Source organism: Macrobrachium nipponense, chromosome 11, assembly GCF_015104395.2.
Source record: "Macrobrachium nipponense isolate FS-2020 chromosome 11, ASM1510439v2, whole genome shotgun sequence".
In the NCBI taxonomy this organism is placed as follows: Eukaryota; Metazoa; Arthropoda; class Malacostraca; order Decapoda; family Palaemonidae; genus Macrobrachium; species Macrobrachium nipponense.
The window spans coordinates 35,616,169-35,633,883 of record NC_061087.1 but is presented as its reverse complement, the minus strand read 5'-3'; the positions used below and the strand labels follow the sequence as shown (position 1 = coordinate 35,633,883).

The 17,715-nt window shown below is 35.7% G+C and overlaps 1 protein-coding gene across 1 annotated transcript in view; it reads left to right on the top strand.

The window, feature by feature from the left end:
* Positions 1-17,183, top strand: part of LOC135205400 (ADAMTS-like protein 5) — a 209,115-nt gene extending 191,932 nt beyond the window's left edge. Inside the window, exons 4-12 of the mRNA XM_064235901.1 lie at positions 3,274-3,449; positions 5,458-5,514; positions 9,224-9,420; positions 9,929-10,071; positions 10,921-11,086; positions 11,959-12,042; positions 12,987-13,147; positions 13,750-14,326; positions 15,182-17,183. Of these exons, the coding sequence (XP_064091971.1) occupies positions 3,274-3,449; positions 5,458-5,514; positions 9,224-9,420; positions 9,929-10,071; positions 10,921-11,086; positions 11,959-12,042; positions 12,987-13,147; positions 13,750-14,326; positions 15,182-15,561 (1,941 nt within the window). The 3' untranslated portion in view covers positions 15,562-17,183. The remainder of the gene's footprint in view (positions 1-3,273; positions 3,450-5,457; positions 5,515-9,223; positions 9,421-9,928; positions 10,072-10,920; positions 11,087-11,958; positions 12,043-12,986; positions 13,148-13,749; positions 14,327-15,181) is intronic.
* Positions 17,184-17,715: the final 532 nt, after the last annotated feature.

The window sequence follows — 17,715 nt, the reverse complement described above, 5'->3', positions numbered from 1 at the left end:
TATAACATTTTTCCTTGAAAAATAAACTTGTATCGATATATTATTATATAATGACACAATCGTATATCCATGGCTTATAACAAACTCTTGTTTTATTCATGGAAAGAAATCGCTAAATCGTTAAGGTAAACTAGTCAAGTGTAAAAAACATTCACTTTATTAGTCTTTGAGAGGACAAATGATTGAGTAGAGTGGAGACTGTAGATCCTCAATACAGACTGAGGGCCATTTTAATTAGTCTACAACTCTTTTAAGGTATTCTTACCTTAATTAAAATAGCGACTACTCTGCATTTCATTTTGATGTTAATTAACAGAAACTGTTAAGTACTTGTAATACCTATTTTACGGATTTTTTAAGTAATAATTTTCTTAATGCCTGTGTTATAGGCAGGTACATAAGATATAATCTGTTTTGTCATCAATAGAAATATCTTTTTGAATGTTAGAGAATGAGCTGAATCTAGAATAAAGAAATTTGTTATCACCGAAAGCACTTGTACTAGAGGCATTGCATGCATTTAAAATATCATGATCAACTTTCATCAAAATGTAATATTCTTAAACGTATTTATTTGGTGTCAAAATCCATAGCTGACTTTCGCCGATTTATCAGTCACTGTCAGCCTTTGATAAAGCAATCTCACCTCATTCATCCCCTAGACTTGAATCTTTGTATGAATACACTTCGTCCTGTCGTCCTCGGTTCGTGGGTCGAACGTGGATTAAAAGTGCTATCAATTCCATTCCAATAAACGAGGGGAGAGAGAGAGAGAGAGAGAGAGAGAGAGAGAGAGAGAGAGAGAGAGAGAGAGAGAGATTTTTTCCTTACTCTCATGCGTGGGATGATATTTGACTTTTAAGTTAATCTGAACCCCTCTTAATCATATACGCTACTCTACAGGGACGTGTATGGGCGTTGGAGATATCCAGGTGGCGTAGACCCATGTACTAACAGTCAACAAACCCGTCTCAGATATATTTGCTCCTCCCTTTAAGCACATCACCTGTCTTAAATGAATCCAAATGAGAAATCTATATGTGGTGCAATGTGTCGTTATATTGGAAGTGGTCTTCATGTCCCCATGAAATTTTAGATACCAGTCGCTCCAAGCCTTTTTAATCAAGAATTTGCACCACCTACATATTGTAATACTTGACGTGAAATAATAATCCGGCAAGGCAAGTGGACTGGTCCCAGGTGACTTTATATAGTTTCTCTTGAGATGAATGTAACTCTAATAGCAATTTCACTCTAATAAATTCACAGGTAATAAAATTGTCAATAACGGACGGAAAATTTATCACCTTTATCAAAATGTTTATATTGTCACTAATTCTATTTACATTTAGCTGTCAATATATTCTATAAAGGAGGAGCATTATTATTTTCCATATTTCTTTAATAAACAAAAAACATTTTCAAGTGTCTAATTTGACCCTATTATCGACGAACTACGTGAATAGCAATTCCTTGACCATCAAATCCTTGAGATTGATCATAAAAGGGAAGACCACTTGGCAAAGCCTTTTCGCAAGTGATAAAGACCTTAAATCCTTCGGTTTTAATTGCATATTCCTCAGTAGGGAAGCTAAGTCAGGGAACTCTCAGCAGGCCACACGAAAGAACTTTTTTTGGTAGTATCTTGGATGCGTTTGAGATGGACATTTCAATTTGGATTGTGCTTTGTTTTGAGGAATGTGATATATTTGTAATTTACGAATTCCGAATATATTTTACTTTTACTTGAATATTTTTCCAGCTGCGATGGAATATGTCTACTAGATTTTAAACTACTTACGATAAGAAAAGGAATGTAAGCGCTGCTACTGAATAAGAATAAGGAAACTGTGTAAGAGACAAATGGAAAGAGAGTTTTGCAAGACACAAATAAAGATGATATAAAAATACAAAGAAATAAAAAGAAAATATATATTGATTTTTTTTAAGGAACATTCAATGATTTAATATTGTTACCCAGAACGGCTTGAATAATACATTCACATAAATTTTCCAACCCTCCGAGCTCGGATAGATGACCCTAGACTTCGGTGAGGTCCTCAAATTTTCACATTTTCCTCCAGTAATAGTGTAGGCCGTCTCAGGCACAGGAAAGAGGATAACAGTTCTAGAACTAAAAATAAATAAATAAATAAACAAATAAATAAATAAAACTAAATAGGAGTCTGGGCTTATTTTTTTTCTTTTGTGTGTGTGTTTTCTAGTCTCGTTTTATTGGACGGTGACATAAAACCAGTTGTTGACGATGATACTCCACATAATTTGGAGTCATTATGAAAGCTCTAATTTTATTCATTGGATTTAAGAAAGAAAGAGAGAGAGAGAGAGAGAGAGAGAGAGAGAGAGAGAGAGAGAGAGAGAGAGAGAGAGAGAGAGGACACTGTGGCAAATCTGAATTCATCTTTTTTTTAATTAATATCCTACATGTCTTGTCATATTGTAGCCATTAATTGAGGTGGACAAATAAGAAATTTTTATTCATGGCTGAGACGAAATCTCAAATAGATTAAATATAACTGAAATAGACAGAAACTCTTCAGAATTTTCTTGTTTTTCATTTTTTATGTCTTCAGATTTAAGAACTACTCATTTCTTTTCGGTAAAACCTAAAACTTCTCGTAAAGTTATGATCGCAATTCCTACATCTTTAGAAAAGTACACTATACTCTCACATGATAATGAGCTTCTGATAACACAAAACAAAAAAAATTACTTAAATGGTTTCAAAGCTGCTGGTAAAACGGCAGCAAACGAAAAAAAAAAATAATAAAAATAAAAAAAAAGCAAAAAGTGCTCCGAGGTGCATTCGGCGCAATCGATGTTTCTGTAGTGTATAATGCTGTATGAGCCATGGCATGAAGCTTTCAACCACGGCACGGTGATGGCCTGTCCTATAGCACTGCCAGACGCGCGATTATGGCTATTTTTAACTTTAAATAAAATTATAAACTACTGATGCTAGAGGGCTGCAATTCGATGTGTTTGATGATTGGAGGGTGGATGATCAACTTACTAATTTGTAGCCCTCTATCCTCAATAGTTTTTAAGATGAGGGCAGACAGAAAAAGCGCGATCGGACTGACAAAGCCGTCAATTATATTCTTTAAGAGAAAAATAGTAAGTCAACGATATTGAAAAATAAAAAAAAGATGCCCCTTTCTTACTCATCGTCACAAATAATGTGCTGACTTTCAAATGTAAGTGAAATGCCCATAAGTAAATAATCAGACCTCCGTTTTTCTCCTTCCTCAGGTCTTACAAGTTGGGCTGGCCGCGTCCTACCAAGAACCACCATCATACTATTCGTGGGCGCGGACGAAGGATGGGACGTCCGGTTTCTCCCATCGGTCTCACATTGGTCCCAGACCCCACGTCAATGACGTCATGACAGAGTGGTCTCAGTGGAGTCCATGGGCAAGATGTTCAAGGTGAGTGAAGAGCTATCTCTCTTCCTTTCGCATTCAGGCGAACACAAACACATAATTGTGATGGGTGTGATTTACAAAAACGCAATACGAAAAAAATGTATTCCTAAAAAGTTGTAGTAATACTGAATAGGTTGTTGTTTCAAAGACATTGAATTTCATAACAGAAACCTATTTCTTTTTTCTTTTACGGTCAGGATTTTTAGCTCTTTTATTTCGTTATTCACAGACACTGAAATGACTGCATAAATTTTCTTTTATGACAACTACCTCATGTCAGTTAGGAGTTTTAAATAGTTCTATTTAAGCTTCAATCATAATTGTAATTTCAAAGTTACTGAACCGAAAAATTTACATTTGCAAAATGCCTAAGGTCCTTGAAATGTACCTACGTTCAAGGTCTTTTATTTATATTGAGTTAACTGTTAGTGCTTGGAAGAACAATGTGCCTCAAAGTATCACAAGGATTTGCTGTTCTTTATCTAGAATCTAGTGGGCCAAGAAATGAAACTTTATTTTTGGATCTAAAGTATGGAAAGCCTGCTAATATACCTATAGAAATTCTTTAATAATTATGAGAATACTTTTGCATTATATATTTTTTTTTCTATTGCAGATATTACAGTAACGGTAACATTGTAAACCATTTAGCCGAAATTTCAGGTCTTTTTCCAAGAGAAATTGATAACGTCAATATTTCCAGAAGATTATACCAAAAGAGTATTTTTAGTCAACAAAGGACAGATGCAAATCAGGCACAATATTAGCATAGCATTCTACTATCGCTTTAATACAACTTAATTAGGTTTACTTTGATTAATGAACACTGATTTAAGGAATGTTCGTTGACGGCTTGATTGTTCTTGTCAAAGTTACCAAAAGAAAAAAAAATCCTTTCACTTAATCATATAATTTTTTAACAGGTGTAGACTTATCAAATACTTACTATTTCAGAGTAAATATCAGCAATATGCATCTTGTAAATATTATTAGGAGTGCAAAAGACTTTCAATAATTTCCTGATATATAACTTAGTCCCTTTCACATGTAAACTCTATACAAGAAGACAAGATTCTTAAAATTTAGAGTGTGTATTATTTTTAATAATCAGCAAAGAAGTAGTTGCTGAAATAAATATGACATTATAACGCGCTTATTCGTAACAGGCATAATTGGAAAACATTGAATTTAGGCTATCTTGCAACTGATGAGATCTCCTATTCCGAAAATTGTGTTTGCTCTCTATAGGAAAGTAATTCGTGACACTTCCATAATTTTGATGTTTTCTATTTTCTGTCATTCTTCTTGAATATAACTCGCAAAAACTGACATGCACCTCTTAAACGGCAGGAGCTTAATGGCCGTGCAGACTGAGAAATACAGAAATTATGTAGTGTTTTTATTAGGTTATTCGAGTTAGTGAGGTAAGGTAACCTTGTATTCGGCAAGGGAAGATAATCTATTACATACGCAAGTTTTCATAGCTAATGAAAACCTCTCCTAACTGGTAATCATAAAAGCAAGGGCAGAAGACCATCTTAATTTAGCAATAAAATGTATATGTTGAACAACGGAGTTTCTAGTAATCCCTCAAGTCATACCCGACTGACGATAAATATATTAGTGTGTCGCAAAGTCTAAGGAATAATCCAAGACATTCCTAATGTCAAAAGCATTACTTGCTGAGAGAATAAACTTTTATGTTTACAACGAAGGCAGGTGAGATATAACTACATAACTATATATATATATATATATATATATATATATATATATATATATATATATATATATATTATATATATATATATATATATATATATATATATATGTATGTATATATATGTATATATATATATACTATATATATATATATATATATATATATACATTTATGTATATATATATATATATATATATATATATATATATATATATATATTCTTTTTTCAGATGTATGTTCAAATCCTTTTAAGTTCAAGAGTAAGATAATCCTATTTTCCCATTGCAGGTCCTGTGGAGGTGGAGTCAGATCTCGTGCGCGCACTTGCGTCACTACATTCCCGAGGTATGCGTTTGCTCATCATTTTTCTTCTGTCTTTGAATATATTTTTGGGATAAATTCAGTCATAAAAATAATCTTCCACTACTCATTCACCCATCTTTTGTCCAACTGTTACATGGTTATGTACACCTGCAATTTCAAGGCAAAAAAAGTGGCAACCTTACCCATCCTAATTATTAGACTTTATTAAACTGACCATTATACGTTCGTGAGTTACATTAACATATAAGCATACTGTCAAAAGAGTATCAGTAAAGTACCCTATTATTTCAAGTGACTAAAGCGGAACTTAATTTTGAATTCTATAATTATGAAAATTCATAGAATTTTCTTCCCGGCTCGATATCATACATAAAGCCTTCAGCAATATTTGAATTCAATGACGAGCAGGAAAATCCCACATTAAATTTATACAGTAATAATAATAATAATAACAAAAATCCTCGGTTAAAAGTGGCAAACAAGTTTCAAGCACGAACTTCTCAAAACCTTCAAACTTCATCATATTTTTGTCGGAAGACAAGAAAAGTAGCAAAGACAGCGGAATGTGAAGGTCCTCGACGGCAAAGACTTGCTAACAAGAAATGGGTGGACGCTGCCGGTCGATTCAGAAGAAAGAGAGAGAGAGAGAGAGAGAGAGAGAGAGAGAGAGAGAGAGATTATTTTCCCCCCAGATATTTTGCCCTGCCTTGATCTCTCATTGTATTATTCAAAATCAAGCCCTGTCACATTTCCACTCAGTCTATCTGTTTGTCTGAAGACAAGAATTGCAATGAATATAGCTGGCTTTTAATGCATTTTTTTTCTCTTTTCTATTATCATCGCCTTGATAAACATTCCGAAAATAAGTTTAGCACCCGAAATGCGACCTGATATTTTATGCAGTGAACTTGTGAGTCTACCTGAATGGAACTCAATTTACATAGCCACTCTGTCTTGGGCTTCGTTGTATTCTGCTGCCCAGTTCACTGAGGTGCAGCGTTGTGATTCTCTCTGTTCCTCTCTCACCCTCGGAACATCCTTCGTTTTCCTTGCTATTGTCTGTGGTAAGCATTCAGCGGTGCCTTAATATCTCAGCTGTAAAGTCTGTGAGAGGCTCTTGAGGGTAATCTTTTCATAAACGCTGTAACTACAATGGCTGTGACTAAAATAAATTTGATGAAATAGGAACTCCCCTGAAACAAATGTTAGCAGTAACTCCGGTCTTACAAAATGAAAATGAGCAGTATAGCTTTCTTCAAACCTACCTGCGTAATTTTCTCTCTCTTTAAGAACTGAACTGATAATTTTTATGTTATATTCTCTATTAAAATTTATTAGGTTTTATCGCCATTTAACTTTAATCACATGGTAAAATAGTTTATGAATGGGTCTCTGTGTTTGTTACGTGCCCATGTATTGTATCAGTATTTTCTCATTCTTATTCATTTTTTGGAATTCGACGAAATAAGGTATGATTTAGTAAAACAGTTGATATTATCCTACCTGCGATTGATGTTTTCTCGAAAGATGACATGCCATATATATTGAATATCTTTCCTATTATATTTCTTCTGTTCACCTTCACTTCCCAGAAGTCTTCATGTTTTAGACCTCTATCTTGAATTTTGCCTATTCTGTAAGTATGACTGAATGGGAGTCTCTTGCTTGAATTAAGTTTAGCAGTCATCTCAGTTCTTCCTAATGAATATTCAATGAAGTGCTTCACTTCTTGAGCCATCTTGGGCCAGCAGGTAATTTTTTCGGATAGGTTAAAGAGCTTCAGTGGTAAATGTGTGCGTGTGTGTGTTTTAGCTACACTGAGGATATCTTCATTTGATTCTGACCTACTGTAGCGTAATTATAGATAGACCTTATTTGACCGTATTTGGAATAATGCTTTCTTGCCTGCAACAATTCATCTTTTGTTTCCTCTTTTCCTTTCGTGATATAACTGAATCGAAGGCAAGTTTCCAGTTCGATTTCTACGCCATTACCAAATTCATTTATCGTCTTTCTCTCCACCGCAATGTGACTTCACCGTCTCTATTTTGAGGGCATTATCTCGACTACTCTTCAGTTAGAACAGACGACTCGTAAGATCCATGAAATCATTTCTTGCCTCATTTACCTAAAAGGAAACAAAAAAGTTTCTCGGGTTTCATATCTGGGTCAGTTTTTTTCTTCCAACTGACAAACTTAGGAACTCTTTCCACTGTTTTGTTTTCGCTTGATCTCAAAAAGTTATATCCTTCAAGAACAGGTTTATCGATTTTAGCAGGAATAAGTCCAATACATTTTCTTTCTCTTTTTTTATCGCTAACCTTTTAATGCAGGAAATAGATACATTTATTGTGGCCCTTGTTTATTGGCTCTCATTAGCCTCTGTATTATCAGAAATGTCTTGTAAATAAAGTAACAAAGCTGACCTATGGAAATTATCATATCATGCCACTTCGCAGTTAAGTAACGCATTGTAATAATTTATTTTCATTAATTTGTAATTAAGCAACTTACAATATTCAGATTAATACTTAACTGCAAAACACTGTTTTTAGCTTCCCTGTGTTCCTAGCCATGTGAATTTCCTATATGTGCTGATATTGCGGAGAATTCTGTCCTTTTTAGAGTATTCATCGTCCTAAGGCATCAGTCAGAATGTAGTTTAGATAAGAATGATTGCAAGGCCTGAAAAATTAATGACTTGACTACACCTAGGAATCTTTGACCACTCTAATTTTCCAACCTGAATCAGATGCATAATGTATAGTAAATCAGCATTATTTACATGAATAAGGTAACATGACGTTAATACGTTTGACCTTTAGGGCTAAACAGAGCCGTTAGTGTATGATCGACTCAATTCATGCAGTGGTAGCGACCTTAATCAATGCTAAGCAAGTTTGGTTAAATTAGTAAATCAAATCCGGTCACGAGCGAATCAATAAAGATTTCAGTTTAGTCTTACTTGCTACTCTGGCAGTTCAATTATTGCTCATCAAGGTTACGTCCCTTGAACCCAATGATTTTTTCGCGTAGATATTTGCGTTCTGAGGTGATTTAGAAAGATTTCTCCTTAGTTAAAGACAGGCAAAATGTGCTGTGAAGAAACGAAAGACTTTAGTTAGCCACATAACACTAGTCAAGAAATACTGACTTTATAATCTATGGTTCGCCTTGTAATAGTTAAAGACATGAAGATGAAGATATGAATACATTAGATCAAAATAGCCTCTGCAGTTATCTTTTTTATGCTGAAAACCGACATCTGGATTTAAATGAAACATCCTCAAAGAGGAAGTCAAGTTACATTGAAAAGGCATACTGCTGTGAATACTCGTATTCTTCTTCTGTTGAGAGTATGATGTACATCCGAAACCAGGTAAAACAGTCAAAGATAAAAAGTCAGGAAAAAAAAAAAGGTCACAATAATCTTTCCTAGATAGTGACCCTCAAGAGTTTGAATCCGGTACGTATAAAACTTTCGGCGTGTTTAGTACAAGGCCGCTGGGGATTTCCGCATAAACGTCAACAAAAGACTGTAAACATTATAAAGATAATGACCCTCAAGAACTGCTGTATTGTGCATGTGACTTTTTTACCGGCCACCATAAATTAATGTGACTTTTTTTTCCTACCCACAATTGTGACTTTTATTTCGGCAACTTTATTACCGGCTACGTACATCCATCGACCAAACTTCCAGTAAGATGTTCTTCAATTCTCTATCCAGGGTAATGCCCGGATCCGGGGTGAGAACGACCCACGACCAGTGTGGTGGAGAGAGCATCGAGTACGGCGTCTGTGGCACGATGCCCTGTCCCCCGGGACAAGTGTCTGCTCTGTCTTTCAGGGCGGCTCAGTGCAGGCATTACAACAACAGGAGAGTCTTCGGCAGAGTCGTCAATAACTGGGTGCCTTATACACAAGGTGGGTGAAAATGGGTCAAGTAGTCTAAAGAAACTCCTTAATCCCCTCCATGAGCTATAGTTTACAGAAAATGCCACTGACTTTTGTTTTGTGATCCGTTCTCTATAAATAAGCATAACATTCTTTGTTATTTGAATTACTATCCACAAGCATACAGCTATGTTTCATTTAATACCCTTTAAAAACTATTTAGCCTATTTCAAATTACTAACGACTGTCATGAGACACTGCTACCTTGATTACTTTAGGGTTTCAGGAGTGAAAGGTTTAATTATATTTTATTCTAAGGCCCTTAAAAACAATTCAGTTTATTTCAAATTACTGGCGACTGTAAATGAGAAAAGGTTGCTGTAATAACTAACGGGCTTTTAGATGTGGAGGGAGACAACTTGTTCAGAGAGGCTCTGAGAAAAGTAAAACAAATGGAAGCCCCTATCTTGAGATATCCTCATATGTCATACGAGATTCCTGTTCATGTCTAATCACATTATTTTTCTCACCCATTTAGGCGTTGGAGGGATCAATCCGTGCGCCTTGGTCTGTGAGGGCGAAGGCGAGGGAATCGTGTATACATTCGGCAAAGTTACTGACGGAACTCATTGCAAGACTGACGACTCTCAAGACGGACTCTGCGTCAACGGCCGATGCCTGGTATGTTTCGCAATGTATTGAGGTCGATGTTTTAAACAATTATGCCACAGAAAAAAAAAAAAAAAAACTAGAAATAACTCTTCCTCTCCTGCTGCAACTCACAAGTTCCGACTACATCGTTTTTTACAGCAATACATGAAGTTCATTTGGGTCACAGTCCAAGTTATAAATGTAATGGGGGCATTCATTTTTGGGTAGCAGATTTACTCATTTAGTTTCATATATTAGTAATAATCAGGTGTGTTAAATTGGAGAAACTTTGGCATCCATTTTCTCCACCAATTAATGTTTAAGCAGACAGTAAAATGGAAATGAAATAAAACTGTCAATTTGGTTACTGATTATTTTCGTCCGGCCGGGAAACCTTTTTATTTTAGGGGAACAGAAAAATGGGAAAAATTTTATAACGTTCCAACGAGATATTCTAGGAAAAAAATTGTCTTTCTTGTGGCTTCTCTTTTCTTTTTCATTCGAGTCAGCGCAATCTTTTTGAAATATTTCTTACCAGACTTCCGAGGAAAACATTTCCCAGGAGATGCCATGAGAAATATGGAAAACATGAGACGAGGAACCACTTCGATGTTATTTTCACAGTGAAAAGAAAAGTAACTTATTCATTTCTTGCCCGCCCTAGTATTAAAGGACAATAGGAATAAGAAATGTATAACAGACAAAGAAGACGAGTACCAATGCATAACCTGCTGGAGCTGTTTACTCAGTGCATTATGGATAAATTTCTTTTCATGCTTCGTTTGTTCCATGCCAGATGAAGCATGTATCATTTCATAGTACCTGTAGCATTATCATGGCTGGTGATATTACCGCTTTCATTTGTTTACTCTCATACAGCGCCTGTCATGTGACGGTCGCCTGGGCGGCACCGCCAGGGAAGACATGTGTCGCGTATGTGGCGGTCATAACGAGACATGTACAAGACACGTTGGCGTCTTCCACACCGATTTACCTGCAGCAGATCAACCATCAACTGGCATCAGAACGAGAAATATTACTCCGCGTGAGTGTTCATCTGAATTTGGAATTAATAGCAGTTGTTATAAGGAGAACAACAGTAGCAGTAGTTGCAGTATATCATACATAAGATGCCTTTGAATGGCAGAGGCTATCCATATTATCCTGATATTATTGACCGACGTGACACATGGAACGAAATATTTGTTTGTGAAGAAATAAAATAATTTAGCGAGACATGTCAGAAGTTCAGTTCACAAATATTATCTACTTAGCAACACATTTAAAACATTCACATACTCTGTACATACACACATCAACTTAGGTTTTCTTTTAATACGGTGCCTTTAAAAAAAACAAAAAAAAATCACATTTATCCTTCAATGATGATTCAAGGATGAATCCCAAGTTCAGAAAATTTTTCAGTAATTAGCCGTTTGTTAACCTGACATGAAAGCCTCTTCAGTTGCGTGCAGAACTCGATGCACATTGCCTTCATTATCTATTTTGCGTGCACTATCAATTAAGGAACCATCCTTCTAATCTTCTTATTAATGCTTCTCAAAATATTTTTAACTCATTCAGTCCTTCTCTCTCCAAATAATACAACCTTTACAGCTGTCACTTCATTCGACTTATTTTCAACCATTACATTTACTCCCAAGTACTTAATTGGAAAAAAAAAACGTGCTATTCTTCCGCCATTAACATTCACATACGTTGCTCCATCTTCATGTTACCTACTTCCTTGCTTTAAACTAAGCTTAGATCTGTAGCATTCTCTTTTAACATTCTCGTCTTACAACCGCTCTTTTGCAATTCAGCTCCGTAGCATATGCTCATGCCAGGTAGACAGCATTGCAGGGGAAACCACAATTAGTCTAATATTACAAAACTATATCCTCTTTTCCATAACAGGTAGATATGGTTACTATGAAGTTTCACGCATCCCTCGAGGTGCTACGAACGTCAAGGTGACTGATAACTCCGCGAATTTCTTGGGTAAGTGACAATTTCAACAGTTAATGTTATAGTTAAAGTTAGTCACTCAATGAAATGTGTGTTAAGTAACTGATACATATTTATCCTTTCAAAGTTCTCCTTAAGTGTGGAAAGAAGGAACTGTTTTCTTTATTATATTCATTGTTTATAATTCTTTATATTTGGAGATAGAACATACTTCCAGAGACCGGAAACCAGGTAGGGTTTTAATCATCAGGCCGAGCCTGTAAAACTTACTTATTTACAAAATAGCTGAACATTTTTCTAAATTCCTGAAACATTCGAACAATTTGGCATAGCGCAAATATGAATACTTTGAATACTGAACTATTTACGTTAATGCAAACTAGGCAGTGAGAGTTTAGGTAGCTTTCATTCACTCTCTCTCTCTTTTCATTCTTTATGGTATTACTACTACTTCCTTCATTAATATTCTCTCTCTCTCTCTCTCTCTCTCTCTCATTGTTTATATTTTTACTACTACTTCGTTCATTATGATCTCTCTCTCTCTCTCTCTCTCTCTCTCTCTCTCTCTCTCTCTCTCCATTGTTTATGGTTTTACTACTACTTCCTTCATTATGATCTCTCTCTCTCTCTCTCTCTCTCTCTCTCTCTCTCTCTCTCTCCATACTTTATGGTATTACTACTACTTCCTTCGTTATGATTTATTCTCTCTCTCTCTCTCTCTCTCTCTCTCTCTCTCTCTCTCTCTCTCTCATTGTTTATGGTTTTACTACTACTTCCTTCATAATGATCTCTCTCTCTCTCTCTCTCTCTCTCTCTCTCTCTCTCTCTCTCCATTCTTTATGGTATTACTACCACTTCCTTCATTATGATATCTCTCTCTCTCTCTCTCTCTCTCTCTCTCTCTCTCTCTCTTGTTTGTTCTTTATGGTATCAATACTACTTCCTTTATTATTATATCTTAATACTTTCTTTAACAGCACTGAAGGCAGGTAACAAGTTTATGCTGAACGGTGATTGGCTAATAGACTGGCCAGGGGAAGTGGACGCCGGAGGTGTGTCCTTTAGCTACCAAAGGGCAGAGGACGACTCCGAGAGCTTGACCACCATAGGACCCACCACTGAGGATCTCACTCTGATGGTCGGTGCCCCTTCTTGCCTTTCCAAGTACTCATTTTTTACTTCGCTGAATTCCGATTACAGTTGTGAAATTAATGGTTAATAAAAGTCACAAGTAATATGAATTATAGATACGCCAGTGATAATATAAGTAATCTATTATTAACATCTTTATTACTTTAAAACCTCAAAGTGAAGTTTCAATTTATTAAATCGTAATATCTCGATGGAAATTAATTAATATCAACTCAATAGTAATCACAGTAACTTTTTTTTCTTTATAAATAACTGCGAATAAAAATTTCTGCACCTCAGCCTAAAGTAAAGAAAATATATAAGATGAACCAAATTAATTTTCAGCATCAGAACTAGAAAAAAAGAAAAAAAAGTCATTTTTCATTACTGTTCATATTCATAAGATGACTATTTATGCTGGAAATTAAAATATGTCGGTTAGCCCAGTGGAAACCTGACCTGTTTGATAATCAGTACAAGAAATCTCAATATAAAGGCTATAGTTAAAGTGACAATTATGCCATCTTCATAATGAGATTAACGATAAACAGAAACCTACTCCAAACAGAACATCACTAATTACTCCTTCTTTCTCTTAAACCTTGACAGGTCCTGCTGAGAGAACACAACCCTGGAATCCATTATGAGTACTGGACCCCCAACAATGGCGTCAGCGGCACTCCTGATCTACCTCCTATTATTGTACCTTTATCTGGCAACGCCTCTTCCGTACCAGCAGATACCACTACCACGACAACCACGACCACGACTACGACTGCCATTTCCACGACTGTTCCTTTGACCACAACGACTCGATCCACTACTTCTAGCACGACCACCCCTCGTCCCGCGATCCTGACACGTATCAACGTCACTCGATATCATCGGCCGCTCCAAGAGAGACCTCCCTTCACGGACTCCAGCCAGACAGATGTTCTGCCTCCTCGCAGGCCCATCGACAACGACACGCACAAGACGTCGCCCTCACAGAAGCCCAGGAAGAAACCGAAGAAGGTTCCCAGTATGGGCAAGGACTCTAAGGACGCCAAGAGGAGAAAGGGCAAGAAGGAGAAGGGCCGCAGGGGGAAGAAGAAGAAGAAGCAGCCACATCCCGATATTCCAGCCTCCTGTGGTCCCTGTGAGAGACTCAACGGTGCCAAGCAGATGTTCTGTACAAGTGACTTTGGTGAGTTGCCAAATGCTGCTGTCATCGTGAGCCTGTTCAAATCATGTTATTAACCAAGATGAGGAACACTGTATATATATATATATATATATATATATATATATATATATATATATATATATATATATATATATATATACTCAAGATATTAGGTTTTCATTAAACTTAAGTATAATTAGAATTATCTCAAGTTATAGGTATTCTCCGTAGATTATATGAGAGGTACCCCATAAGGCTATGGATAAGAGAAAAGTTTTGTAACACGCACCCACCCACACACACACACACACACACACACACACACACACACATATATATATATATATATAATATATATATATATGCGGGTGTGTGCGTGTGTTTACACATACAAAACTTTTCTCTTATCCATAGCCTTATGGGGCACCTCTCATATAATCTACGGAGAATACCTATAACTTGAGATAATTCTAATTATACTTAAGTTAAATGAAAACCTAATATCTTGAGTAACATTGGAGACTAATCGTCCAGTGTTGATCACCTTGTTTCCGTTTTGATTAAGTTTCCATCCAGTGAAAGGTTTATTACCAATCAAAACAAATTTAGATGTTGCAAATTTTGATGTTCTTACTACGTGGTTTCTGATATAAATTTTATTAAAAATGTTGAACAGCTACGCAAATCACTTTTATTTTATGCTTGTGAAGACTTGACAGACATAAATTCCAATCATGTAAATTTCGTGTCCCAACATTGATGAATTCTTATATCTTTAACTGATTAAATACTAAAATAGTCTTCATCTCCTTTAGAAGTACTTTTAAAGAAAATATGTTTTGCTTCAATTACAGCATATCTTATCTTTTTCCACAGTTTCTAGAGTAGAGGTTATCAACAGTGAAGCTGTTGGCGGTGAACGCCGTTACGAAGTCTTGGTCCACCAGTCCTACAAGAACACAGTCCCATTGCTGCACAAGGAGTTCCTGTGGGTAGATAACGACTGCATGTGTCCCAAAATGCGACATGGGAGATCCTACCTGGTTATGGGAATGACACAAGTCACCTCAGGGCGGGAAGTAAGACTAGTCTTGAGCAGAGGTAGCTACGTCCGCAGATATAAACCCAAGAATCTGGCGAGGATACTCAGGATACGACACAACGAGATGCGTTTCTGCAGACCCTGGAGGAGGGACCTCAGGTTCTTCCAGTCTGTATCTGCCAACAACACACTTCCTGCTCTGTCGACCACGTAGCCCATCGCTTGCTGGGAGAAACGGGTCGGAGGAGGCTCCCGTTTCTTCTACTGTTGACCTTTGTCATACAAGATCACCTTAAGCCTAGTGAAGGACGCTAAACAGTGAGACAACATAGAAAGTATCCATTCACAAAGAGGTCTTAAGGTGATAAAAGTGGAAACAGAAATATGCCTTCTCGTCACTTGTCATCCCAAGACAAAGTGGCTGTTTTACTCTATTCTTTGAGCCCATCCAAGTGAAAGACTCCTTAGAATAAACCTGGTGGCAATTTCTCCGGACTGTAGACGAACATTATAAGATCTTTCAAGTTCGATAACTCTTCTGCTTCGCTACTACAGACGATAGGACAGGTGTTAAAAGAAACGTAAATTTCTTGTTAGTTGTCTACGATATGAAAAATAAATTGATCAATTGACGAAATGCACCAATTTTCTGAAAGCTATCATAATGGTGAACAACAGCGTTGATAAGGAACATACGTAGAAAAAACATACCACAGGAAACAGACGTCTCATGAAACTGCAGTACATTTCATATCCTGTGTAGTATATCGCATAATGGGTTCAAGCGTTGCATGACTAATTCTCGAAAACGCTCGGATCTATAAACAACTGGTGTTACAGTGGCAAAGCCTATTTAAACCAGGGTATAATTACAAAATGTAGAGGACATCCGTGTAGTTGAATTAGCTGTTCAAAGCTGAAAGCCTTTACACAATAATTAAGGATTGCCATATGCTTGTATAATACTCTATAAGAAAACTATATATATAGTCGCGGTGTGACACATGTGTCTAAGAACAATTAATTTATCATTTTACTATATAACGATGGTTGGTATGTATGATACCAAAACAGAACTGGTTGACATTCACCACAAGTAAATGTTAGAATGAAAGCAATGCCTTTTTGTTACACCAAACGGGAATGAGTATTTTGTGCTTTATTGTCAATTCAGCTTTCCTTGCCGTAATAATTTTAGATTAAATATAAAATGATGATCAATACTTTTGCAAAACACGAAATTAATGTCACAATATCAGTTCGTTAAAGGAACAAGTTCGATTATTATTTCACAAGAAAATTTCACTCGTTCTATTTACTGGCTTGTGTGAAAATGTCAAGCGATTTATATACTGAAAGAGAAAAACTCACGAAGAAAAAGAAGAAAAAGGAGAACAAAAACTCTCAGTGCCGTTTTGCAAACACTCAGTTGTGTTAAACGTTTATAAAAAATGTCTCCTTTCTCGCTCTCTCTGCCTTTTGTTTATAGATGTACCTCTTTTTCTAAACAGATGAACACTGATGTGCTTAACATTCAGCATTATTGCATAATTAAGTAGTTAACCAACAGTTATTGCTAACGGTGTCTTCATATTCGAAGAATTAATGATCAGCTGACGGTTGAAAATAGAATTGAGGATCTTTTAGTCCATGCTTTACCAGAATTTTAATGTAAATAAAAAAAAATTCAAGTGCGGCGTGAATTATTATTCCATATCTATGTCTTTTAAGTTATACTAGTGTATAAGCAAATAATTGTAATCATGGAAACTCATACACGCACAGATACTACATATATAAATACACACACACACACACATATATATATATATATATGTATATATATATATTATATATATATATATATATATATTATATATATATATATATATACACGTATACAATGTATTTGTGTGCGCTGTGTGTGTGCGTGTGCAAAGCAAGAGATCCTTAGTAAATTTTGTAAAGAAATATCATAAATTCAATTATGAAGACATAAAAAAGAGAGAGAGAGAAAGAGATAGGGAGAGAGTATATTTTGTTGTAAAACACTGTTTGTAGTCTAGAAAATGTTAAACACTGCATAGTGCTGGCAATTAAAAGAGAATTGTAACTTTAGTTTCATCTTATAGAATTGAATCCATTTATACTACTTGTGCCTATAAAAAAAATTCCTCCACTCTAACTTTCAAGGTACAGAGATGTTGACTGCTTAGCTGATTTGGTCGAGCAACGGTTATTATTATTATATTATTATTATTATTATTATTATTATTATTATTATTATTATTATTATTATTATTATTATTATTATTATTATTAAGATTTATGAGAGAGAAAAAGCTTAACAGAGATAAAAATGCTGTAC